Consider the following 25293-nt stretch of genomic DNA (forward strand, 5'->3'; position numbering starts at 1 on the left):
TCATTTTTATATCAACATCTGACATTTCAAAGTATTTATACAGGGTTTGAATTACAGAAGGCCTTATGCTAACATCTTATCTCTGGGCTTCCACCCATTCTGAGGAAAGAGGAATAAATAAAGAATATACTATCTTATTTCCCTAACTGGATTATGGACTCCAAGGGCAGGGGCACATCTTAAACCATTTTTCGTTTTTCAGCATCAGACTCGGGGTTAACTTGCAATCAGAATCCAAACGTCTTTGCCAAATGAAGCCCTAACCTCATTTTAGTCTAGGCATGCAAGGACACTTACATACCTTCATAAAAGAAAATAATCCTCCTGAAGTGCAATGTCAACTGTGGCAAAGCACAACAGATTCCTGCTTTCTCAGGTCTTTTTTTTTTTTTTTTTTTTTTTTTTGAGATGGAGTTTTGCTCTTGTTGCCCAGGCTGGAGTGCAGCCTCCCGAGTAGCTGGGATTACAGACATGCGCCACCATACCCGGCTTTTTTTTTTAAAGAGACACGGGGTTTCTCCATGTTGGTCAAGCTGGTCTGGAACTCCTGACCTCAGGTGATCTGCCCGCCTCGGCCTCCCAAAGTGCTGGGATTACAGGTGTGAGCCACTCTTGGGTCAGTAGCTGTGATTTGCCTCTGAAAAACTTTTTTTTTTTTTTTTTTTTGAAAGAGTCTCGCTCAGTCTCCCAGGCTGGAGTGCAGTGGCATGATCTAGGCTCACTGCAACCTCTACTTCCCAGGTTCAAGCTATTCTCCTGCCTCTGCCTCCTGAGTAGCTAGGACTACAGGCGTGCACCACCATGCCCAGCTAATTTTTGTATTTTTAGTAGAGACAGGGTTTCACCATGTTGGCCAGGATGGTCTCGATCTCTTGACCTTGTGATCCGCCCACCTTGGCCTCCCGAAGTGCTGGGATTACAGGCTTGAGCCACCGCGCCCGGCCTTCCTCTGAAAAACTTTCTAATGGAACATCTCCCAGAACCAGTTATACTGAGGGTCCTGAGATCTGCTATAACATCACCATCCTTTCAACCCAGAGATACGTGTTCGTGGCCCATTCATTTGGCCCTCACCACATCCTGCCTTGTATTGGTAGTTTATCTTTTTATTGTCTTTGTTCTCCCCCTACATTCCAAGCTCTTGAGTGGCAGGTTTGAGGAGTAAAGCATTGTGGTTAAGAGCATGAACTGCGGACTGAGGTTGTAAATCCTGCCTTCTCCACACCTGTTATGTGACCCTGGGTAATCAGGAAACTGAGTCACGTCTTCCACATCTGTAAGAAGAGGTAATGATTATAAATACAGGACTGCTTTCGAGATAAAATAATTACAAAGTGCTTAGAAGAGCATCTGGTCTATAGCAAGGATTCAATAAATAAATCGTTTTTATTATAGCTTTTCGTGTCCCTACAAGTGTCTGGTAGTCTTCTACTAAGAGTGATGCTTGATCATATTTCCACTGGATAAAGGGGAAAAACATATGTTCTGGTTATATGTTTATTTGTATGTATTTGCCAGTAACATCATGATTATTCAAAAATTTGAAGTTTAGAATATTAATTCCTCAACCTTTAGGATTTTAAAACATGTAATTTCCTTAGTGCCTGGGGTTTTCAAAACCAAGACCTTAGGATTTCAAAAGTAAAACTTGGGTGTATGTTTTTCAAAAAACAGATCCTTTCCAGGCACTTAAGGTATGTTTCATTTTTCTTGTTTGGGGAATATTCTCATAATGAATCAGGAAGCTGCTTAGACAAACCGTGGATAACTTCAATGGTGATCCGTAGACCATCAGTTCTATGATGTGTTCCTTGAAAAAACTATCCCATGATGAAAAATTCTGTATCCTTATCTTGAAGATTAAAAACAAGTGTCAGCATATTACAGACTAAGAAGAGTTCTGCAGAAAAAACTTGTTTTATATTGTTTTTATCCAGTTGTACGCCAAAGTCATTTGACCATGGGATCTTTTTTTAGTGGAAGTCAATGCCAGTGACACCCAAGAGAAATAATGAGAAAGGCTTGGGAAAACCACTACATTAATCGATTCTTCTGAGATTAGGAAGAACTTAGATAACTTACAAATAACTTAGTACCTTAAGAGTTTGTTGTTTAGATTTTAAGAATACATTTCCATTATCATTTGGTAAAATTTAGTCATCTTCCAGAAAGCTAAAAGTTACCCGAGTCACCTGGGTCCTCACTTCTCAAACTTGGGTAGGTATCAGAATCACCTGGAAGGTTCATAAAAAAACAGATTGCTTCTGTACTCTCCTCCCATCCCCAGATTCGGATTCAGTAGGTCTGGGTGGGGCCCAGAATTATTTTTATTTCTAATGTTCCCAGGAGATACTGATGTTCAGAGTCATGAGACCCCATTTTGTGGAGCACTGACTGTTACTTTCCTAGCTGTTTCTGCCCACCTTCTGTATATTAGAGAAAAAAAGAGAGCACGTGCATGTGTGTGTATGTATGTGTGTTTGTCTGTGTGTGAGAGATGGAGAAAGAGATACCCTTCAAAAGGTGGAGCTGGAGCAGAATCACGACTTTGGAAGTTCACCAATGTAGGCTGATGCACAAATCTCAGGACTTGCGTAACAGAGGAAGAAGTGATGCCATTTGTAATAAAACTTCCCTTGTCTACCCCTGCCCTGCAGGGCCCAGCCAGTGGTCAGGGTGAGGCAGCCCTCTGGGGCCTACTCACCCCTGTCTCCCTTAGGCTTGACACAAATGAGGCAGAGTTGTATATGCTTGTAGTTTGCTTAGACAATTATTTCTTTCCCATAGATGATGTAAAAGGTACACCTTTGTTCAGTCCTAAACATTAGGTTTTTGCTGAATTCATGCTTGGGGCAAGGGATGCATGCATACATCGATTTATTTTTAATTTCTCTGATCATTTTTCATTTATTTCGTTGGAAAAGGCATGTCTTGCTCCTATTCTGTCATAGGCATCTTTAAGGGGAAAACAGCCCAACCCTGAAAGACTTAAAAGGCAGATAAGGCTTCCGTCTTTATCTGGCCGAAGGAAATTAGCCTGGGCAAGAGTTCCAATGAGCCAGCAGCGCTTCGGCTGTCTCCAGAAGTCAACAACCAGTTCAGCCAAACTGACCAACATTCCTTTCTCTCAGTGAAAAGTAAACCATCAAATCTCACAGATGACTGGATTGCAGTGTCATTGAAAAAGTTGGGCCTGACTCTCCAGGAGGGCACCAAATAACTAGTCTCAAATGCACCAGGTTTTGATTTCAAGCTGAAGCCCCTGGTCATGTGCTTCCTTCCCTGGCTATTGAATTTCCAGAATTGCTTCTGTTGGAGTCACCTAAGAGGCAGGCACCAGAAGGCCCACATTTTACAACCTTGTAAAAAGACCCCCTCCACTTCAAGAGTATTTTCAGTGAAACTCCCACACTCACGTGGCTGAAGCAGAAAGGTCAGTTCACACTTGACAAGTTAGTAAAACTTCATGGACAATAATGGATGGAGGAGATTCTCCCATCATCTCACACATCCACCAGGATCTGAAAAACTGAACTGACTATTCAGGCTGCAGCTGACGAGGTCCAGTGGGTTCCTTCTCTCTTAAGGGAAAGGAATCAGAATCCAAATGACCTGGATAAAGCAGTCTTACTTTAAGAAATGGGATTACTTGGCGGAGAATCAGAAACTTTCTCTTGGAAAGGAGAGCATATATAGCAAAAGCTGTTGCCTAATCTTTAAGATGAACAAATCATAAAGATGAAGAATAGTATTTTTTAAATAAGATAATCATTTTAACAAGCCATAATAATTTGATTTTCATCTATAAACACACTCTGTTCTGTGGCCAGTAGGCTTCCTCTATTTTTACTAAGTTTTCTTATCATTTCAATCATAATCGTTAAGAGGTAGGTAAATGAAAGCTATTGTACTGATTTTAAAGATACTAAGGTCCAGAGGAAAACACTAGCAAGTCAATGCCAGAATGGGAAATAGTCTATGTACCCATTTATCACATAGACCTAACTTGCCTGCTTCCTTTACATCCATCCCTCTCCTCCTCCAGACCTTCCTGTGCCCACTGAACAAAGTCTACCCCCAATGGCCTAGCACTGAAGGCTTCACACAGTCTGGTGAAACCAAATCTCTCCATGACTCTCCAGCTAAGACTGTTTCCCGAGGGCACCTCCCAGAGCCATGCTGCTTCATGTTGTCTGTATTGTCCTTTAGCTTGGATGATAATTTTCTCCCTAAATACCAGCTGTCAATGAGGAGCCCCCAGGCTTGTGGAAAGAGCTGGGACACGGGGCCACATAGGCCTGGCTTCAGATCCCAGTTCTTTCCTCACTCGAGATAAGTCTTTGGGCAAGTCCCTTAACCTCTCTGAGTCTGAGATTAGTCAACTGTGAAATGGTAGATGATACTTACACCCATAGGTTCTTTGTTGCAAGGATAAAATTAAGAATACTTATATAATATGCCTAAAAGTGCTTGGCACTCAGCACGTTCTCTGTAGATGGCCACTAGAGCTAATCTTTTCTGCAAACTCTTCCCTAATGACTCCAGTTCCTACTGATCTTGCCCTCTTCTGACAACTGAAAAGTTTGTGCCACTTATTTTCTGCTATCTTGTTACTTCATTTTATGTACCCCATATCGTCAAATAGCCTGCAAGTGGCAGAACATTATCAGCTGTTCTGTGTCCACTCCCCACTTTACACCACTGGTCACTCATAATTGGGCTGATTATCCTCCTTTTTGTTGGAAACTTAAATTTGCCTTGGGACAGAGAAAGTGCTACACCCTAAGATTCAGGTAATGGGGTTCTCTTCTGCCGTGGACCTTGCCTCAAAGCAACATGGGACTCCAGGATCTGCTGCAATGCCAATAATTTTACTGATACTTTACTTAGGCCTTTCTATTTACTAAAAGCAAGGGCAATTTAAATAATTTTTATCTCTTACATGAGATTTTCTTTTTTCTGACATTCTCTTCTATCCTTTTCCCTTTTTGGCCTCAGTAATATAACTTCAATTTTGGAATGAAAGTTGGGGGATGAATATAATTTTACTTGCAGAAATGAGCTGCCTGTCTAGCACAGGGGTCATCAAGTTTTAATGTAAAAGTTGAAATAGTAAATCCAGCTTTCAGGCCATTCTGTCTCTGTCATGATGACTTGACTCTGGCATTGCTGCCTACAAGTAGCCAGGGAAAATACATAAACAAGTGGGTGTAAAACTTAATTAACTACTGTGGGCAGGGGGCTGGATTTGGCCTCTGCCTGTGGTCTGCCCAGCTCTGGTCTAGCCTACCTCTTCTGAGAACACATTCTGTAATTAGGATTACATAAGACAAGACTTCACTCTACTGACAACAGTATTTATAGTTCTCTAAAGAATCGAATGAAGTCTGATTTTCTGAGTCACAATGGAAATATTAAGGTGGGTGGTTGTGAAAGAAATCCCAACATTAGAAAATACAGGCATTCTAAAGATTAATGTCTGGGCAAAAGAACACACTGTGTTTTTCTACTAAAAAACACGAAATGAGAAACAAGCATGATGGGGAAGTGCCCACTACCCGGAGCCTCTTGCCTATGCCCCACCATTTATGGTTTGCCTGGGTTTAGAGACACTGCCCTTTTCCAAGAGCCAGAGGCCCCAAGTGGAAACTTTACCCTTCCTTTTTGCTATCTATGAATCAACAGAAAGATTCCTCCTGTGACCCTTTGACTCCTGAGGAGGACAATGCAGCGCTCCAGGCTGTTTTCTCCAGCACGTTCATGGTGGGTGGATGAGATTCCCTCTCCATCCCAGCACAGTGGTGGGCTTGTTCAGGCTTGGCACCATCGACCAACAGCCCCAACCCGCCTGGACAATAGGAACATTCAACAGTCTGTAAGTTGGAGGCTCAACTCATTTGTCTTTTACATAACTACATTCTTTTTTTCCATAAGGAGAATACTTAGCTAGGACTTAAATCTTTCTATAAGCATATTGTTAGCTAGTTGGCACCAGAAAGTCTAAATTTATGCCCTCTAACAAACCAATTCAACTGAAAACCTATTTGTCAAGCAATTACATAACTAGAGAAAAGAGCTGAAGTTATTTTTGCATAGTTCCATCTAATTTTGAATGACACCTCTTCTTGCCCCTGCTGATCTCTGGGCCCATCCCTTCAGAAAGCCCCTGTCCTCCTGTTTCTATTCGTGAATGCATTCCAGCACAAACATAACCAAGAGCCTTGTCTGCCTCTGCATCTTGGCCCCTGCCTTCACAGGCCACACTGGTCCTACTCCTGTTGCCACCCTGACTGCACCAGGCCCCGTAGCTGGCCATGAATCAATCCCCCATTGTCCACTCAAATCAATTCTCACTCTCTCTGGGTGCTTTGTAGGTTATGAGCTTTCTCCAAAGAGTGCTAAAAGCATTGAGGATCCAACACATTCTCTGTTTGACAGACTGCCTTAAGCACTGAGGGACATTTTATTCTTGGCTCCTGCAAATCAAGTGCCTATAGCAATGACCCCATTATGGTGATGACCCAAAATACTCCCTTCCTCCCAAATTTCTAAATATCCCCACCCCAGCTCAGCCACTGTGGGCACAAAGGAGAGATAGTATCTACTTTAACACCCCAAAGAAAGATGCCCCAACATTTTATATCTTCTTTTTTTTGTTGTTGTTGGAGACAAAGTCTTGCTCTGTCGCCCAGGCTGGAGTGCAGCGGCGCGATCTCTGCTCACTGCAACCTCTGCCTCCTGGGTTCAAGCGATTCTCATGCCTCAGCCTCCCAAGTAGCTGGGATTATAGGTGTGCGCCACCTCACCTGATTAATTTTTGTATTTTTAGTAGAGATGGGGTTTCACCACGTTGGTCAGGCTGGTGTCGAACTCCTGACCTCAAGTGATCTGCCCGCCTTGGCCTCCCAAAGTGTTGGGATTACAGGCGTGAGCCACCATGCCCGGCTAACATTTTATAACTTTGAATTGCCAAAGTTTGCAATGAGGTCAGCTGCCTTCACCCCAGATTTTAACACTTTGGGGAAAGGGGCTTTCTGGTCTTCCATGAAAAAAACAAAACTAAAGATAAGGTTGGAGAGATGACAATGTAGTGTGAAAACAAGGAGAAAATGGAACACCTAGATCTAGAACCTGGAAGTATCTCTTAGGGTATTTTCACTTGTGCTCACTTGGAGCTTCCAATACTTCCAGAGGGCTTGAAACCAACTTTTTCTTGCTGGTGTGAGCTGACTGGGTATCATTATTAGGGTCACGAATATGAATGAGGTATACATATAAATGCAGAGAGGACTGGAAAGATTACTATCAAGCTGAGTAAAAAGAGGAGTATACTGGGCGAGGAGATGAGAAGGGACTTTGTTTTCTTCTAATACAGGAGTTCCAATTGCTTGAATTGAATGCAGGCAGCCTGGCTCCAGGACCTACACTCTTGGCTGTGGGATCTCTTCATCTGTCTGCATCCCTGTTGCCCTCGTGCCACCGGGATTGTCCAGCACAATGGGCAAACCATAAAGCCATGTGATCTTCGTAGTTCCTCCATTAACTAAATTTCTATGATTATCTTACAGAAAAAAAGGATATGCCAAAGGGAGGAGTAAAAAGGAACAGACATATCCAGTTTCAATACATTCTCCTTAAACAAACCAGGTTTCCTTGCAGAATACTTAGTTTCTGTTTTTTATTGCTTGTTTGTTTTTCCTGATGAAAAGTTTCTTACGTAATGAGCTGACCTTTCTTCTGGATTAAATGAACAAAGAAGGTGGCGAACAATGATGCCATGAATCTCACTCTTCGCAGAGTTTCTAAAACAGGATCTAACTTTTGACCCAAACAAGTTGACAAGGTTCCTGTAAGTCACAATTTCCCTGGCAGATTTAGAGGCGAAAGTTTAAAGAAAAGATAAAAGGGTAAGGATAAAGTTCTAAGGACCACATGAACAATTCTCTGATTGACTGACTCTGGGTAGCAGGCCTTTCCTGCTAACAAAGCTAAGATGGAGCCAAAGGTCAGAAAGCTTTGGCAGAGAAAGCTATTTTGCCAATGACACATGCTGACAGAATCAGGGTATGAGCAAGGATTGAGCCATTATCTGGAAAAAATCAAGCCTTGGGGCATTACAAGTTTGAGGAATTTTACAGAGTAGTGATTAGAGCCCTGGAAAAAAGAGATTTTAAGCAGAGTTTTACTTTCAAGAGTCATCTTGGAGAAACTGGTCCACTAGATTTCAATACCTTCTAATGGAAGAGGGGAAGTCAGATCTCATTAAGAACCAAATTTGGAGAATGATGAAAGAAAAGTACCTGTTTATTGACATAGCAAACATTATCCCCACTGTGAAACAAACCTTAATCTAAGAGGTCCATACAAACCCTTCTGGCTAAGCCTCAACTTAAAAAACAAATCATATCTAATTTGTTCTGGTCTTGCCCACTGACCTTTTTCTGCTGTTAAGGAACACATGGGTTTGCACCCTGAAGGAACACAGTTTCTAGGTTCCTGACCTTCTATAGGAGATATTGAATGAGTTGCCAACTTGAAGAGCTGCATTATTTCTTGCTGTAGTTGTGTCCAAAAAAAGAAAACAGTCATTTTAAAAATTTAAGAGTCCTGGCCAGGCACAGTGGCTCACACCTGTAATTCTAGAACTTTGGGAGGCCGAGGCAGGAGGATCATGAGGTCAGGAGTTTGAGACCAGCCTGATCAATGTGGTGAAACCCCATCTCTACTAAAAATACAAAAATTAGCCGGGCGTGGTGGCGCCTGCCTGTAACCCCAGTTATTTGGGAGGCTGAGGCAGGAGAATCACTTGAACCCAGGAGGTGTAGGTTGCAGTGAGCCGAGATCATGCCACTGCACTCCAGCCTGGGTGACAGAGTGAGACTCCGTCTCAAAAAAAAAAAAAAAAAAAAAAAAATTAAGAGTCCAGCAAAGACCTATAATTTCAGATGTGCAACAAATATACCAAAGAGCACATAAGAAACTACAGAAAATATTTATCCATAATGATCAATTAAAAACAGAGAAGAAAATCAAGTAGGAAAGAAAGAATATAACAGAGTTGCAACAGCCCATTCAATCTTTTCCATATTTTGACTTTAAGATCTGAAAAGTAATTTTCCAGGTCAAAAAAATTGCAATACCATAAAAATCAAGCAATCTTTATGATTCACATAATTTTAACAAGTTTTTGTTCATAAGAAAATGTCGTTTCCATCTTTTTTTTGTTGTTGTTTAATCATAAGCTTAGGTGAAAATCTGGGTTTTATTCACATTAAACTGACTTGGAGCCCCTGACCTTGGAGCTCTTCGTTGTGCACGAAGTCTCCACGACATTGCCCTCCAGTTTTCACTGGTAGGGATGTTATCTTACGCACATACGCCAAGAGCTTAAACTGTCAGCAGAGTCTAGTTGATCCACTGAATCCAGTGATCTTACTAGGATAACCATTTACCTCTTCTTGTGCCATCAAGGAGGTTGGCCACGAAATACTGTTCAGAGGAGATAAAAAGTCACTTTGCCAAACATGTGGTTCACATGGTCCCACTCTGGTTAAAAGTATTTTAAAAAGCAGCTCTGTGTGTATTTGTGGGGTGTGTGTGTGTGTGTGTGCACACGCGCGCTTACAGACACACAGAAACAAACTTTACCCCAGGGTGTGGGGCCGGGAGAGTATGCACATCCACTCTTGACTACCTATACTTATGGGCAGGGCTAGATTTGTTAGATTGTTTTTTAAACAATCAGTGTTAATTTCTTTGGCAATTAAATACAGGTTCTTATAGAAACGTTAATTTGTACTGTGTTTTATAATTTACAGAAGGCTCTTGTAGAACCCCTGTTCCCTCCACTCTCTGATCAAGTCAACGCGAGAACGCCCACACCTCACCTCGGCACTCCACGTCGGGGTCTCCCCAGAAGAGTTCCTGGCACTCGCTGCAGGTGCGGCCTCCAAACCCAGGCATGCACTGGCACTGCCCCGTGAACTGCAGCCAGAACACAGACCTTGGTCAAGCAGGCTTCAGGCCAGAAGCCAGTTGTCATCTTTTTTTTCTAGCTGCCAGTTAGAAGTGGGAATGAACTGTTTACCTGAGAACGTCTCCACTGACTAGGAAAAGGGACTCCCACTTCGATCGTAGGTGTCGACAGCCCCATGCCAGCATCTAACTGCTCTTTTGCAACAGGGCTTGGAAAGGTCTGTGGCATGTTATTATTTATTTACGTATTTCCTCACTTTTATCCTCACAGATCAGCCACAATCCTGGGTCACCTTTGACTCGCCTGACTTAGGGAGTATGTCCTCCTTAGCATGTGTCAGGAAACAACAGCACTTTTTACACTGCTGGGTATGGCTAATTGGTTCCTTTCAAGTTGAGAAGCTAAGAAAAGAGTCTGCCTCAGCGGCCAGGTACTGAAGAGAAATAGCACACCCTTGTCTATTGTTATGTGAGTCTGCATCTGCAGCTGGGACCCTCTATTGAAATGCTATGGATGTGTCTGATGGGGACTCTGTGCACAGTTATGTAGACCCAGCCAAGGGGTACGAATGAGGGCTAAGATCCAGGCCATGCTGTGTTTCAAGCTGTGTGCCCTGGTGCCTTGCTCTAACTGGGGCAAAGTCACCATAGGCTGACACCTGAGCTCATAAAGGCATCATCCCCAGCAGCAGCTCCTCACCTCATTGCAAGATGGCCCAAAGGAATGAGCAGCATTGCAGTTGCATGGGTCACAGCCAGTGCCACTGGCCAGCTGCCAGGTATTGGGTGCACAGCGGTCACAGTTCTGCCCAATCACATTAGGAAGACACAAGCACTGACCAGTGGCTTTGTCACACTGGCATTCAGAGCCATTACAGTGCTCTTGCACGGTGCCCAGGTAATTACAGACACACTCTGAAAAAGAACATCACATTTACTTATGTCACACTCCCAAATACACAGGCATGCAGATGTTAGCCACATCTAAATGCTAAGATGTTCCCACTTCACATCTTGACCTTGAAATGCAAAGAAGGAAAGAAATTGCGGTGATACAAAAACAAAGCTAAAATTACTGTTTAGAAGTTCTCATGATGTCTTACACAGTTCTGACATTTCCCAGATACACACAATGACACATTTCACCTAAAAGTATGTTCAAAATACACAGATTTGACAAGATGCTGGTGAGTCATTTTAAAATTGAAGGCTTAACTGGAAATAATAAAAAAAAAATATGCCAGTGGGAATTGAGATATCTAATAATTTCAAACTCTTGGCAGAGAACAGCCATAATAAACGTGTCCGACATAGCAGGTAAAAGCCCTTTAAGCTACTTAGGCTTTTAAGGAATCCAGTCCTGCTGGTCCCTAGCATTCCACACGTTTGTATAAACAAAGCCAGGAGCCTGGGGGCTGTGCAGCTGCAGCAGGAGGAAATGCTAGTTGATCTCAGTAAGAGAGAAATAAAGAGGTCCAAAAGAGAGATGTTAGAGATGCTACTTCTTTCTCTTCCTTAAGCTGGAAGGCTCTATTCCATCAATGCCACTAGAAAAGGTGGGACCACAGTGGGTATTTAGGATTTCGAAGTCCATCCAACCAGCAAGTTCATGGGCAGAGCATACCGTCAATACCCTCTACTGGATGCCATTTATCATGGGGACAGCTACATGGTTTTTCTTTCCTGTTATCTCTCCCAGGCACTGAGTCACATCTTGAGACCTCCCTCCTGCCAGAAAATGTGGATGTAAAGAAAAAAATAAAAATGACCCGGTGCAATGGCTCACGCTTGTAATCCCAACACTTTGGAAGGCCGAGGCGGGTGGATCACCTGAGGTCAGGAGTTCGAGACCAACCTGACCAACATGGTGAAACCCCATCTCTATTAAAAATACAAAAATTACCTGGGCGTGGTGGGGTGTGCCTGTAATTCCACCTACTTGGGAGGCTAAGGCATGAGAATCAACTTGAACTCCGGAGACGGAGGTTGTAGTGAGCTGAGATCATGCCACTGCACTCCAGCCTGGGTGATAGAGTGAGACTCTGTCTCAAAAAAAAAAAAAAATTTGGTCTCATCTTTCTTTAGTTGAAAGTGAAATTTTACCTCTCTGAACAAATGCTTTCCCAAGTGAAATAAATACAGGAAGAATAAAATCTGCTGATAATGAAAAAAAGGTGGAAGTCATTCTAAGGAGCGGGCAGAATAAATGTGCATCTTACTTCGACAGTCCTGCCGGAGGGCATCACCATAGTATCCAAACCGGCAGAACTGACAGTGTTCCCCTTCTGTGTGGTACAGGCACTTGAGACACCTCCCAGTCTCCTTGTCACAGGCTTCTGGGTCTGTCGTGTCAATGTTGTTGTGACACTGGCAAGGCTGACACGACCCCCCAACTTCTGATGGATTGCCAAAGTATCCTGAGGCACAGTCGTCACATCTGGAACCTGTCACCCAATAAAACCAAGCACAAGATGTTTAGCTTATTGACTGAAAGCTCACCAGTGCACCAACACTCATGCCTAGAGAGAGCTGATCATGGCGGTGCTTCATCTTCGCTGCGCTATTTACAGAGCCCAGGGTGATCGCATCTGAAGGGGAAAGAATAGGCTTTGAGTTGTGAGAGGAAGGCAGTATTACTTTCAGTGGCAAAAACCATAGCAACTTTTGCACCAATCTAATATTTTGTAGTCTCTAACAGTGCTGCAGCTGCCTCAGAGGCCACAGCAGGTATGGACAGTTAGGTCCTAGCACATGAGACTTTAGCTTCTGAGCACATGGGGGTGGAGCAGGTTGGGAGCAAACTAACAATGTAAAGTGTAGCTTCATGTAAAAATCCTAATCCAAAATCCAAGGATTACATTTTTTTAAGACATGGGGCCTTGCTTTATCACCCAGGTTGGAATGCAGTGACATGATAATAGCTCACTGCAGCCTTGAATTCCTGGGCTCGAGGAATTCTCCCGCCTCAGCTTTCCCAGCAGCTGGGACTACAGGTTTGCGGCACTACACCTGACTAATTTTGTAAATTTTTTTTTTTTTGGAGAGATGGTGTCTCACCATCTTGCCCACGCTGGTCTCTAACTCCTGGGCTCAAGCAATCCTCCTGCCTTAGCCTCCCAAAGTGCTGGAACTACAGGCATGAGCCACCACACCTGGCCTAATTCAAGAATTACAGAAAGTGGGCCGGGCGCGGTGGCTCACGCCTGTAATCCCAGCACTTTGGGAGGCCAAGGCGGGCGGATCATGAGGTCAGGAGATTGAGACCATCCTGGCTAACACGGTGAAACCCCGTCTCTACCAAAAATACAAAAACAAAATTAGCCGGGCGTGGTGGCAGGTGCCTGTAGCCCCAGCTACTCGGGAGGCTGAGGCTGGAGAATGGCATGAACCCGGGAGGCGGAGTGTGCAGTGAGCCGAGATTGTGCCACTGCACTCCAGCCTGGGCGACAGAGTGAGACCCCGTCTCAAAGACAAAACAAAACAAAGAATTACAGAAACTGAAAAGTTACCACTCCTCTGTGAGCAACCTGAAAAATGGGATCTTTAATGATGACCAATTTCCCTAAGAAATTCTGAAATTATATGCAAAAAAATATTTACTGAGTTATGTATAAGCATAATTAGTATTTGTAATAGTGGCTTCAAGGATGAAATGAGAGGGAGTTTTTTACAACCCAGCTAGATTAATTGAATCTTGACAGATAATGTGAGTATCATAACAGTGAGGAATATATTCAGCCATCTTGTGATTCCCTGGATGATATTCTTTTCTTCTGACTACTATTTGGTAACCTCACAGCTTTGAGATACTTTTGCTAGGAGTTGGATAAAGAAAGGCAGGAGTAAAATTTAAGTTAATCTTTCTAATGTTTAATAACAGAAAAGTGTTCCACAGGGTTTCTAGATTTCCACGAGCTTACTTTCCTGCTTTGTTATAACATTCTTATCAGAGACTCAATATGAATGCACTCTACCCCATGTGCCAAATAGGAAAAGAGCATCTTTTCTAACTTTAATTTTTAATTAAAAATTATAAAAGTAGACTTAATTGGTTCACTTTGCATCTTTTTTTCTCATTAACAATGAACTCATAAAGACATCTTTTCCTCCCTCTTTGCCTCCCAGTCTGCACACAACTTACCAATGTATCCAGGATCACAAACACAGGCAAGCTGTAAAGTAACAGGATCTTGGTAGCAGCTCCTGGCAAACTGGCGTCCACTGTCAGGACCATCTGGGCAAGGGCAAGGGCGGCAGTGATCTCCTGACCCAATGATGGGGTCGCCATAGTAACCAGCCAAACACCTGCATCAGTCACAGAAGAGAACAGGCCATGACCCCACAGTTCTAAGAAACCTGTTCCAACGAAGTCTTGAAAACTGTTCTGTTTGGGCACACTCTTCTCCACCCCTCATGTTTTCTTTGAGACACAGTCTTGCTCTGTCACCCAGGCTGGAGTGCAGTAGCACTATCTCAGCTCACTGTAACCTCTGTTTTTCGGGTTCAAGTGATTCTCCTGCCTCAGCCTCCCAAGTAGCTGGGACTACAGGCACACACCACCACACCTGACTGTTTTTTTTTATTTTGTTTTTTTGAGATGGAGTCTCACTCTGTTGCCCAGGCTGGAGTGCAGTGGCACAATCTCAGCACACTGCAACCTCCACCTCCCGGTTCAAATGATTCTCCTGCCTCAGCCTCCCGAGTAGCTGGGATTATAGGCATGCGCCACCACACCCGGCTAATTTTTGTATTTTTAGTAGAGATGGGGTTTCACTATGTTAGCCAGGCTGGTCTTGAACTGCTGATCTCAGGTGATCCACCTGCCTCAGCCTCCCAAAGTGCTGGGATTACAGGTGTGAGCCACCACGCCCAGCCTAATTTTTATATTTTTAGTAGAGATGGGGTTTCACCATGTTGGTCAAGCTGGTCTCAAACTCCTGACCTCAGGTGATCTGCCCACCTCTCTATGTTTTCATGTGGAAGATTTACTATGGGAACAGTGGCTCGCAAACTTTAGCTTCAATCAGAATCACCTGAAACAGATGACTGGGCTCCTCCCACCGAGTTTGATTCAGTAGGTCCCTGGTAATACTGATGGTGCTGATCTAGGGATCCTACTTGCAGGACCACTGCGTTCGAGTGACACCCATGGCCTCATCTGGTCCCTCACTCACTGCTCCCCAGAGGAAGAGCGACCTCTCCCCATGTGCACTTGAGTGTTCTATCAGCTGCCTGCCTGTGCTGACCATTCAGTTCTTCTCCCTCCTTGTATTACAGAGTCTGTCCTCCTAGGGGTGGCTTATACCTGTCAGCCTCTGCCTATGCCTGGGAGGGGTGATGTGTTGGCAAGCCCACGGTGGCCACAGGTCTAAAGCCATGTCCTACAACCCAGCGTTTCCCAGTACTGGAGCTGAGGGGGTGAGAGGGGTGCTCTCCAGCTGTGTAGCCCCTGTGTTTGTCTCTCAGGTGGTTCCAAACTCAGGCAGGGATGGGGCATGTTACTTATTAATTCCCACATCCAACACATCAATTCCACTCTTTAAAGATAACAAATACATGGAGGTCAAAGGATTCTCAAAGTTTATACAACTAGTTAATGAGCCAGAATTTGAACTCGGTGTCCTTTTAGCAATACATTCTTTTACTATGTTAGCCTGCTTGTCAAGATGAATGGTAATTAGGTTACTTTTTTATTTCCTACAACGTAGCATCTTGAAGGAACTCTGGAGACAATCTAATCCAACCTAGTTATTCTACTTATGAAAAGCTGGATATTCCGGCCAGGTGCGGTGGCTCACCCCTGTAATCCCAGTATTTTGGGAGGCTGAGGCAGGTGGATCACCTGAGGTTGGGAGTTCGACACCAGCCTGGCCAACATGGTGGAACCCCATCTGTCTTAAAAATACAAAAAATTAGCCAGGCATGATGGCATGTGCCTGTAATCCCAGCTACTCGGGAGGCTGAGGCAGGAAAATCGCTTGAACCAGGAGTCGGAGGTTGCAGTGAGCCGAGATTGCACCACTGTACTCCAGCCTGGGCAACAAGAGCGAAATTCCATCTCAAAAAAATTTTTTACAAGCCGGATATCCTAACTCACCCAAGGTTAGAAAGCAAGTTAGAAGCAGAATTGGGCCAGGAACTGAAGTCCAAGGATTTCCAATTCAATTTGTTTCTCAAGTCTTTTGGAGGCAATCCAAATACATCATGATAGAAATTGAGTGTTCATTTCTTGCCTCCCCTTGGGGACGATCTAAGTGTAGAGTTTCTCTATAAATTCACAGGATTGAAACTCTGGTTATCTTGGAATGAGAAAAAAGAATGATAGAAACTGGCTGAAATTAGATAGAATTCCAGATACTTAAAATCAAGTGTTTGCCACCCAAATCTAGAGTTAAAAATCTTCCTTCTCCCACACCCTTTCTGATTCTCAAAACCCTTTACAAATAAAATTCAAAGCTGGTCACAGATATCAACTACGCCATTCTGACACGATGTTCCTTCAAATGCATTCCACAGTGTGAATGCTGATTCTGAATCGGCACTGTGGCAGCCCCTTTTGCTGTTTACCTCTGTTTCCCCTCCTCTCTCTGCTCCCTGTTAATCTTTTTCTCATGTCTTTCTCTCGTATTCTCCACCTCTTTTTGAAAAAACAATAATGGAAAACAGGAGAGAAAAGAAAAAGATGACCCCAATATATTAACTTCCTCCTTTCACTGTTGTATAACTGTGTCCTTGCTATCTTTTTACAGCACAATTTTAAGTTGGAAGTGATAATTTTTATTCAAGGGGTAGTCCGTGGGACCTCCAAATTCTTGAATACCGTTCTAGCATTGAGCTGAGAGCCACGTGTTTGCCTCCATGAACATCTTCATGCCAAAAGTTAATCACATACTCAGTTTTTCACTAACAATTTCTCTTTCATCTGATGAGTAACTTCACCACTGACTGAAGCACTTGCTGCAGTGTTTCACAAGTGACTTTTAAAAACAAATATCTTCTATAGGGCGAATGGATGTTGGAAGAGAGAAAAATTATCACAGTGAAAAGGTGGAGACTATTACCCCCAAAAAGCCAGTTCTAACAGTACTGTCTGCATTTCTTAATTAGTAACGAACAGTGTAAATCAGCAGGTAATTTTTTCATATGGACTATTTTTTATCTATTGAGCTATCCCATTAATGTTAGGGAGGTACATTCTCTCTCCTATTCTTACTCTATATCTAGCACATCCATAATGATTATTCAACTGACATTTGCTAACTGGAGAACAGATCTACTTAGGCATGTTTTATAGAGTCTCCTGGAAACTGCAGTTGCATAAAATGTTCTGAAAAACAAAGCTATTTAAAATGACTAATCCCATTTGGATTAGTTTCTCCTTTCGCCTAAATTAGGCAGGAGCATTTCACAACTCTTATCCTCGGCCAGAATCTGCTGAGACAGACAGAATTTCTATACAGCCCTACGGTAAGCTCTAGGGTGACTCTCCAAGACGACGGATTCATGTCAGTTTTGTTCTCTGCAGTATCTCCAGCACCAGAACGGTGGCTGGCACATAGAGGATGGAAACTCATTACGTACTGGATAAACAAACAAGATCCTAGAAAATGAGGTGGTTAGAAATGAATGAGTGAGCTGAAGCCTGGTGGAGATAAATTCTGTGGTTGGTCTAAGATGCTGTCTGCTCAGCCAGAGATCATTGCATTCTCCTTACTTTCAGCGTCTGCATACCTTTCACAGTTATGACCCATGGTGTAGTCCTGGCAGTTCAAGCACTCCCCCGTCACTGGGTCGCAGTCATCGGCGTGGCCATTGCACTGGCAGGGCTGGCAACTTGGAAAGCCCCAGTGCCCAGGTAAGCACCGATCACACTGCCGAGCATACACTCCCTGGAAACAGTGGCACTGGCCAGTGACGGGATTGCAGAAGGCATTGACAGATCCTTGCAGATGGCACTCACAAGCTAAAGAAACAGGCAAACAAGGAACTGCCTTGAGAAACTCATTCAATGGAAACATGCCCCTTTTATAAGCACCCTGTCCCCAATTCAGATTGCTCATGGGTTGGTGTGATCAACTTCAGGAGGGAAGCATCAGCTCTGCAGCGATGGAACCCTGCCACGATGGCTGAGTTAATCTGAATGAATGCATAACAATGCTTTTGAGGAACCTACGTTTGCATCCACTGGGGCCAAAGCCAAAAGTTCCAGGTGCACATCTGTTGCAGGTTCTTCCAACCACGTTGGGCCGGCACTGGCACTGGCCTCCGTTGGGATCACACACGGAACTTAACGAACCCTGAGGGTCACATTCACAAGCTGCGGGTAAAGAGAGGTCAGAACCCATGACACGGAGCAGCACATCATCTGGCTCTCCCTGATCCTTTCTCCTTCACTACTTTGGATTATTCAGAGTTCTGGTTTAAAACAGTATCATCCCTATGATGAGCGGAAGGGAAGAAAGGGGAGGCAGAGTTGGCAGATCAAAGCAGTTTTTCTAGGCAGGAGGTCATTAACGTTTTCTCCCCTTGCCTTCAAAGCTCAAATATCACAGAATGTTAGGCCAAAGCCCAGTGACCTTCAGAGGATGGTCTGACCTTTCAAAGAGAAAAACATACATTTCAGGTATTTGATGCTTCTCTGATTCCATTCCCCACTCCCTACCCTGCTTATGGAAATGCTTTATCCTCATGGACTTTTCCCCTGGTCACCTGTTATTTGCATATTTCTTGAATATCAATTCCATCTTCAGTGGTGCTCTGTCACTGAAATATTACTTAAAAAGATAAAGACAAACTGTAACTGAGACACTATTTCCCTTGTGCTGCCTAACACAGGGCTAGGAGGTGGGCACTCCACTGCACTTTGTGTGCCAGATATACTCAAGAGCCAGAAACAGCAGCTGCTGAAGCTGCCAGGCAATACCTACCCAGGCCTGTCTGGTGTAACAGGGCAGAAATGCTAAAGATGATGTTTCTGCAAACATCTGTCATCGGCGTTTTCACAACGCTTCTGCTGTTCTCTAGACATCGGTATCTCTGAAAGGTTTCCCAGGCACTGTTGGTGACCACCCCATCTCCTGAACCTCCCACGGTGAAGATGTCCAGTGATTTACAGTATGGCATGAGAACAAGCTGCGAAGAAATGAGAACGGCTAAACATCCTTACAGTGGTGCCCCATGGCATGGGTTTAAGCAAGCAAACGTGTAAAAAACCCAAATGCTTCTTTGACCCTCGAACAGAAATCATTAGACTCATTAAATAAAGTATAAACCTCCCTATTCCTAAATACTCTTGGCAGGAAATTTTAGATATATTTTATAAGGCTTGATAGCTTTTGAAATGCTATTTATTTTTATTTTAGAGATGGGGTCTTGCTTTGTTGCCCAGGCTGGTCTTGAACTCCTGGCCTCAAATGATCCTCCTGCCTCAGCATTCCAAAGTGTTGGGATTACAGGTGTGAGTCACTACGCCCAGTGAAATGCTATTTTTTTAAAAGACATTTTATATTTTTTAGAAGGAATAAATCCTTTCCACGGGGTGGAGTATAAGCAAAGTAACCTTGGAGGCAAGAAAGAATGATTCTGCTTATGCTGGCCTCAGCATTACCCCTCAACAAAACACCCTGGGAGCAGCCGGGCACTTTCCGCCCAGGCTTTCCTGCATATGCCAGAAGCGATCTCGCACTTACAGAATCGATCAGCGTGTAGGGGCTCTCCACGTCGCTATCTGAGGAGGTGTACTGAGGCAGCTCCAACCTCACCGTGTAGTTTGTTCCCTTCTCAAAGCACACTGGCCGAGGAAGGACGACATATCTGCCCCCAAACAAAAAAGACAACAATGAAAGTCAACCTTCATGCATCCAAAAAATAAAAATTAAAAACAAAGCTCTGCATTGATAATTCCAAAGGAAAAAAGTCAGCAGTCAATGTCTGGCTCTGAAATGGTGACTTGAAAACTCACAAAATATTAGAAAAATACTAATATGCACACGTATGTTTATTGCGGCACTATTCACAATAGCAAAGACTCGGAACCAACCCAAATGTCCAACAACGATAGACTGGATTAAGAAAATGTGGCACATATACACCATGGAATACTATGCAGCCATAAAAAATGATGAGTTCATGTCCTTTGTAGGGACATGGATGAAACTGGAAATCATCATTCTCAGTAAACTATCACAAGGACAAAAAACCAAACACCGCATGTTCTCACTCATAGGTGGGAACTGAACTGAACAATGAGAACTCTTGACACAGGAAGGGGAACATCACACTCCGGGGACTGTTGTGGGGTGGGGGGAGGGGGGAGGGACAGCATTAGGAGATATACCTAATGGTAAATGACAAGTTAATGGGTGCAGCAAAACAACATGGCACATGGATACATATGTAACAAACCTGCACATTGTGCACATGTACCCTAAAACCTAAAGTATAATAATAAAAAATAATAATAATAAAAAAATAAAAAAAATAAAAATACTAATTTGCATATGAAGTCCGTTGAGCTGCCAAACCACTGTCACACTGACCTTGAGCCTGGTGATAATGACACCACCTGGTTGTCATCATCGGGGATGGTATTACCACATCGGCTGCTGGTTGGAATCCTTCCAGGTCGCTGCACTGTGATGACAGCTTTTTCCCAGTGGTCGGGTAGCTAGAATAAGAAACAAACAATGAAAAGATATTTAGCCCACCACTGCCTGTTTATAAAAAGACCTCTCTGAATCAATCAATTGCCAAGTTGAAATGGAAACCAAACAGTTGCTTTTCACTCTCCTCTTTACTATTACCTCTGCTACTCCCCTGGTTCCAGCCCAAATCCCTTCTACCCTGGATGCTGAAACACCTCTCAGCTGTTCTCTGCCTCTTCCCAATGTCCCTTTCAGTCCACTTTAAAGTGGCTCAGATAATGACAATCCCCTGCTTGAAATGCTTCAGTAGCTTCCTGTGAATATTATAGTCCAAATTCCTTTACTAATCCTAGTATTTTTGCCAACAGCATCTCCAACCGTATCTCTCATTAAGCTATGTGGAATGATTCTCAATAAAAACAAAACTCTCTCTTCTCTCTTCTGCTCACACTACTTCTTACTTTTGTGCCAACTTTCCACAATTCCATTCACACTTTAAGGCCTAGCTCTGATTCTCTAGGAAAACGTTTTGGTAACCCTGGCTCGGGCTGGCTGGTGCATGCCCATCTTCTAGGATCATGCATCTCTCTGGTGTTGCACCGTCACCTTCAGCCTTTCATTACAGTTCGGGGCTTGAGTCTGTCACTGCACAGCCAGGTGGTGAAGGAAGGAGAGGATCTCAGGCATCCTCATCACCACCTCAGTCCTCAGCAAGGCTGAGTGCCTCACAAGAGATCACTACGTTTGAGAAACTGGATTCAAGAAAATGGTACATTTTGGCTGGGTGTAGTGGCTCACGCCTGTAATCCTAGCACTTTGGAAGGCTGAGGCGGGCATATCACCTGAGGTCAAGAGTTCAAGATCAGCCTGGTCAACATGGCGAAACCCCGTCTCTATTAAAAATACAAAAATTAGCTGGGCATGGTGGCGCATGCCTGTAATCCCAGCTATTCAGGAGGCTGAGGCAGGAGAATCGCTTGCACCCAGGAGGTGGAGATTGCAGTGAGCCAAGACTGCACCACTGCACTCCAGCCTCGGCAACAGAGCGAGACTCAAAACAAGAAAGAAAATGGTACATTTATTTTAACTTCCATGGAGGAGGTGAGACTATTGGAATCTGATCGGTTCTAATGCAACCTCCATATTTCATAACTATGTATAATACCCATTAGAAGTACTATTTTTCTACTGATTCTCCCCTCCCTCCTCCACCAGTCCACTGAGTGGTTTCTTTACCTGTGGCTCGTAGCGAATTAGGATGTCATACTCCATGGAATATGGTATGTTGTCAATGAAAAACTCCAAATAAGCCCCTTCAGGCACTCGGACGAAGCCGGCTCCAGTCCAGGAGGGAATCCGGTCCTGGATATATTGCCGCTCCACTATGCTAACCCCCTGAGGACATGGTGAACAATGGTTATTCTTTATTTGAAATGGAATTCAATAACTTTCAATAGTCAAAGTAATCCGAAGTCACCCAAAAATTCAAAAAGGGTTGCTACCTTATGTCTATTTTTTATAGTCAAATCTCCCCTAATAGATTGTAAAAATTTTTGATATCCAAACGGGAAACAGGTTTCTTTTTAGTTTTGTGGTTGGAGTAGTCTTGGGACACTGGATATGGCACTCAAAGGCTTGGGATATACCTTATTTGATACGACCAGGAGAGTAGGCATAAAGGAAAAAAGAGAACATCCCACGTGCCATTATAAGCAAGTCTAGGAATCATAAGGTGCTTCCCAGATTCTCCACAAGGTGAGTCCAGTATCTAGTGGATTTCTGTCTCTCATACTGGCATTAGTTTTAGGCTCCATTTTCAAGTGAAGAAACTTGATATAATGAATGTTCACAACTGATGAGTTAATTCTGATTAGTTGTTTACAGGGTTATTTTTTAATACCTGTGGTTGGTCATATCCAAAAATGGCTGCGATGAACTCTTTCATTCCCTGTATGTATCTGTATGTATCCATGTGTGGCCTTACCCATCAAGAGGTGCAAACTATGTTATCCTTTCCATGAACCCGGGCCGTCCTTGTGACTTGTGACCAACAGAACCTGAGGAACTTTCTAGGACTTCTGAGTCCAAGCTTTCAGAGACCTGGCAGCTTGTTTCCTCTTTTTGGAAGCTGGAAGCCATCTAAGAAATCTCACTATCGCCAGGCGCTGTGGCTCACGCCTGTAATCCCAACACTTTGGGAGGCCAAGGCAGGCGGATCACCTGAGGTCAGGAGTTCGAGACCAACCTGACCAACATGATGAAACCCCATCTCTACTAAAACTACAAAACTAGCCAGGCGTGGCGGCACATGCCTGTAATCCAGCTACTCGGGAGGCTGAGGCAGGAGAATCGCTTGAACCCAGGAGGCGGAGGTTGTGGTGAGGCGAGATAGTGCCATTGCACTCCAGCCTGGGCAACAAGAGCGAAACTCAGTCTCGAAAAAAAGAAAAAAGAAAGGTTGTTTCATGTGGAGAGAAATGCCCAGCCAGCCTCCAGCCATTTCAGCCACCTCAGCTCAAGAGCCAGGCATACATTTAAAGTCACTAAATTTGGGGATGAATAGATGAAACAATATCCTTGCCTCAGTATTTACCATGTTAGGTTGATAACTGTGGAGCATAAGTAGAGAGAAGAAAAGTTTCTTGTAAAGACAAATTTCTTAAACCAACCAAAAGCCTTATCAGTGAATGCTCCAAAGCCAATTTGTGAGTTATAGATTTACTTAGCTTTAAATATGACTGTTCTCAGGAAGGCATCGTCCTGATCCTTATTTTGTGCTCACTGACAAAGCTATAAAAATGCTTCTGAAATGGGCTCTTTACAAAGCATGTATGTTCCACTACACCCCAAAACACTGCTTTACCGACCTGCCACACACTTCCCTACTCACAGGCCCCAAGTTGGCTTCCTCCGCTTCATAGAGGTAGTGATCCAGGGTGGCAAAGTAGTAACCAGGTTCCACTTCGTTGCACTGACGTCCAATCATGTGAGGCCGACATGAGCACTGGCCTGACTCTGCAAAGCAACTGGAAGGGAGGAGGAGCCAGGTCAGCTGAGTTCATGGTCACCCAAGTCAACCCACCAGAAACAGCTCTACAGCTGCCATTACTCAGTACACAGCGCCAAATACATAGCATGTTCTTGTTTTCTTCAGAAAATACATATGTGGAAAAAAATAGTGCCTATGGATTAATCCCAAACTCCAAAAGCGTGGCTGAGAACTGGTCTTCTCAGTTTTACCTCCCTTGCCCTCTCTTGACTAACACGCCGTCCACATCACACGGAGGTTTTCGACATCCCAAACTTTCTTGCTTTGGCATCTTACATCTTTTGCTTATTTCCTGAGATTTAGGCTCAAATGTCCAGCTCCCTGAAGAACATCTCCAGCTTGGCTGTCCCAGAGCATCCCAAACCAACGGATCTAAAACAGAAGCCCTCAAATCCTCGGATGGTCTCTGTCAGGGTGAAGGCACTACCACCTGCTGAGTCAACCAAGTCAGAAATTTAGGAGTTCTTCTCCAGATTCTTTCTTCACACTCCATCAGGAACCAAATTCTGTGATTTTTACTTCTGCATCTTGTGTCTCTCTTCCCCCTTTCCATTGGCTATGCTATGCTAAATATAAGAAATGTGGCTGGGCACGGTGGCTCATGCCTATAACCTCAGCACTTTGGGAGGCTGAGACGGGTGGATCACCTGAGGTCGGGAGTTCGAGACCAGCCTCACCAACATGGAGAAACCCTATCTCTACTAAAAATACAAAATTAGCTGGGCGTGGTGGCGCAGGCCTGTAATCCCAGATACTTGGGAGGCTGAGGCAGGAGAATCGCTTGAACCCGGGAGGCGGAGGTTGAGGTGAGCTGAGATCACGCCATTGCACTCCAGCCTGGGCAACAAGAGTGAAACTTCTGTTCTCAGCTTATGTCCCTTTTATTAGTATCATAATTTTGTATACAAAATAAAACTCAAATTACACGTATCCATTTTTACTTCACTTAAAGACGAGCTGTGGTTTGGAATTGTTACTTTCAACTCATTCTCAAGGTTCGTTCTTTCTTTTTTTCTCATCCCAAAGTTTTAAACAAGGTACCTAAGGCAAGTTGCAACTCACAGGAAGACTTTGCACTCACAGGCTTATTAAAAGTGTCCCAAGGCCGGGTGCGCAGTGGTTCACGTCTATAATCCCACACTTTGGGAGGCCAAGGCAGGTGGATCACTTGAGGTCAGGAGTTTGAGACCAGCCTGGCCAACATGATGAAACCCCGTCTCTACTGAAAATACAAAAATTAGCCAGGTGTAGGGGCACACACCTGTAATCTCAGCTACTCGGGAGGCCGAGACAGGAGAATCACTTGAACCCAGGAGGTGGAAGGTGCAGTGAGCCGAGATCATGCCATTGCACTCCAGCCTGGGTGGCAGAGTGAGACTTCATCTCAAAATAAACAAATAATAAAATCCTAAATGACCCTGCCGCGGCATACCTGAAGTCCTCTTTCTGTGTATCATGTTGTTATCCTACAGGAATAGGAATTCTTTTTTTTTTTTTTTTTTAATTTCTGAGATGGAGTCTCGCACTGTCGCCCATGCTGGAGTACAGTGGAATGATCTCGGCTCACTGCAACCTCTGCCTCTTGGGTTCAAGCGATTGTCCCGCCTCAGCCTCCTGAGTAGCTGG

The 25293-nt window shown here is 43.9% G+C and overlaps 1 protein-coding gene across 1 annotated transcript in view; it reads right to left on the bottom strand.

The window, feature by feature from the left end:
• The window catches only part of LAMB1 (laminin subunit beta 1), an 80454-nt gene that overhangs the window by 18119 nt on the left and 37042 nt on the right, over positions 1-25293 (bottom strand). Inside the window, exons 14-24 of the mRNA XM_055283645.2 lie at positions 23509-23644; positions 21855-22013; positions 20514-20641; positions 19665-19788; positions 18903-19107; positions 18149-18292; positions 17707-17938; positions 14117-14280; positions 12195-12419; positions 10676-10890; positions 9888-9984 (exon numbers count right to left, since the gene is read on the bottom strand). Coding sequence (XP_055139620.1) covers positions 9888-9984; positions 10676-10890; positions 12195-12419; positions 14117-14280; positions 17707-17938; positions 18149-18292; positions 18903-19107; positions 19665-19788; positions 20514-20641; positions 21855-22013; positions 23509-23644 — 1829 coding nt within the window. The remainder of the gene's footprint in view (positions 1-9887; positions 9985-10675; positions 10891-12194; positions 12420-14116; positions 14281-17706; positions 17939-18148; positions 18293-18902; positions 19108-19664; positions 19789-20513; positions 20642-21854; positions 22014-23508; positions 23645-25293) is intronic.

Source organism: Symphalangus syndactylus, chromosome 6 (assembly GCF_028878055.3).
Source record: "Symphalangus syndactylus isolate Jambi chromosome 6, NHGRI_mSymSyn1-v2.1_pri, whole genome shotgun sequence".
Classification (NCBI taxonomy): Eukaryota; Metazoa; Chordata; class Mammalia; order Primates; family Hylobatidae; genus Symphalangus; species Symphalangus syndactylus.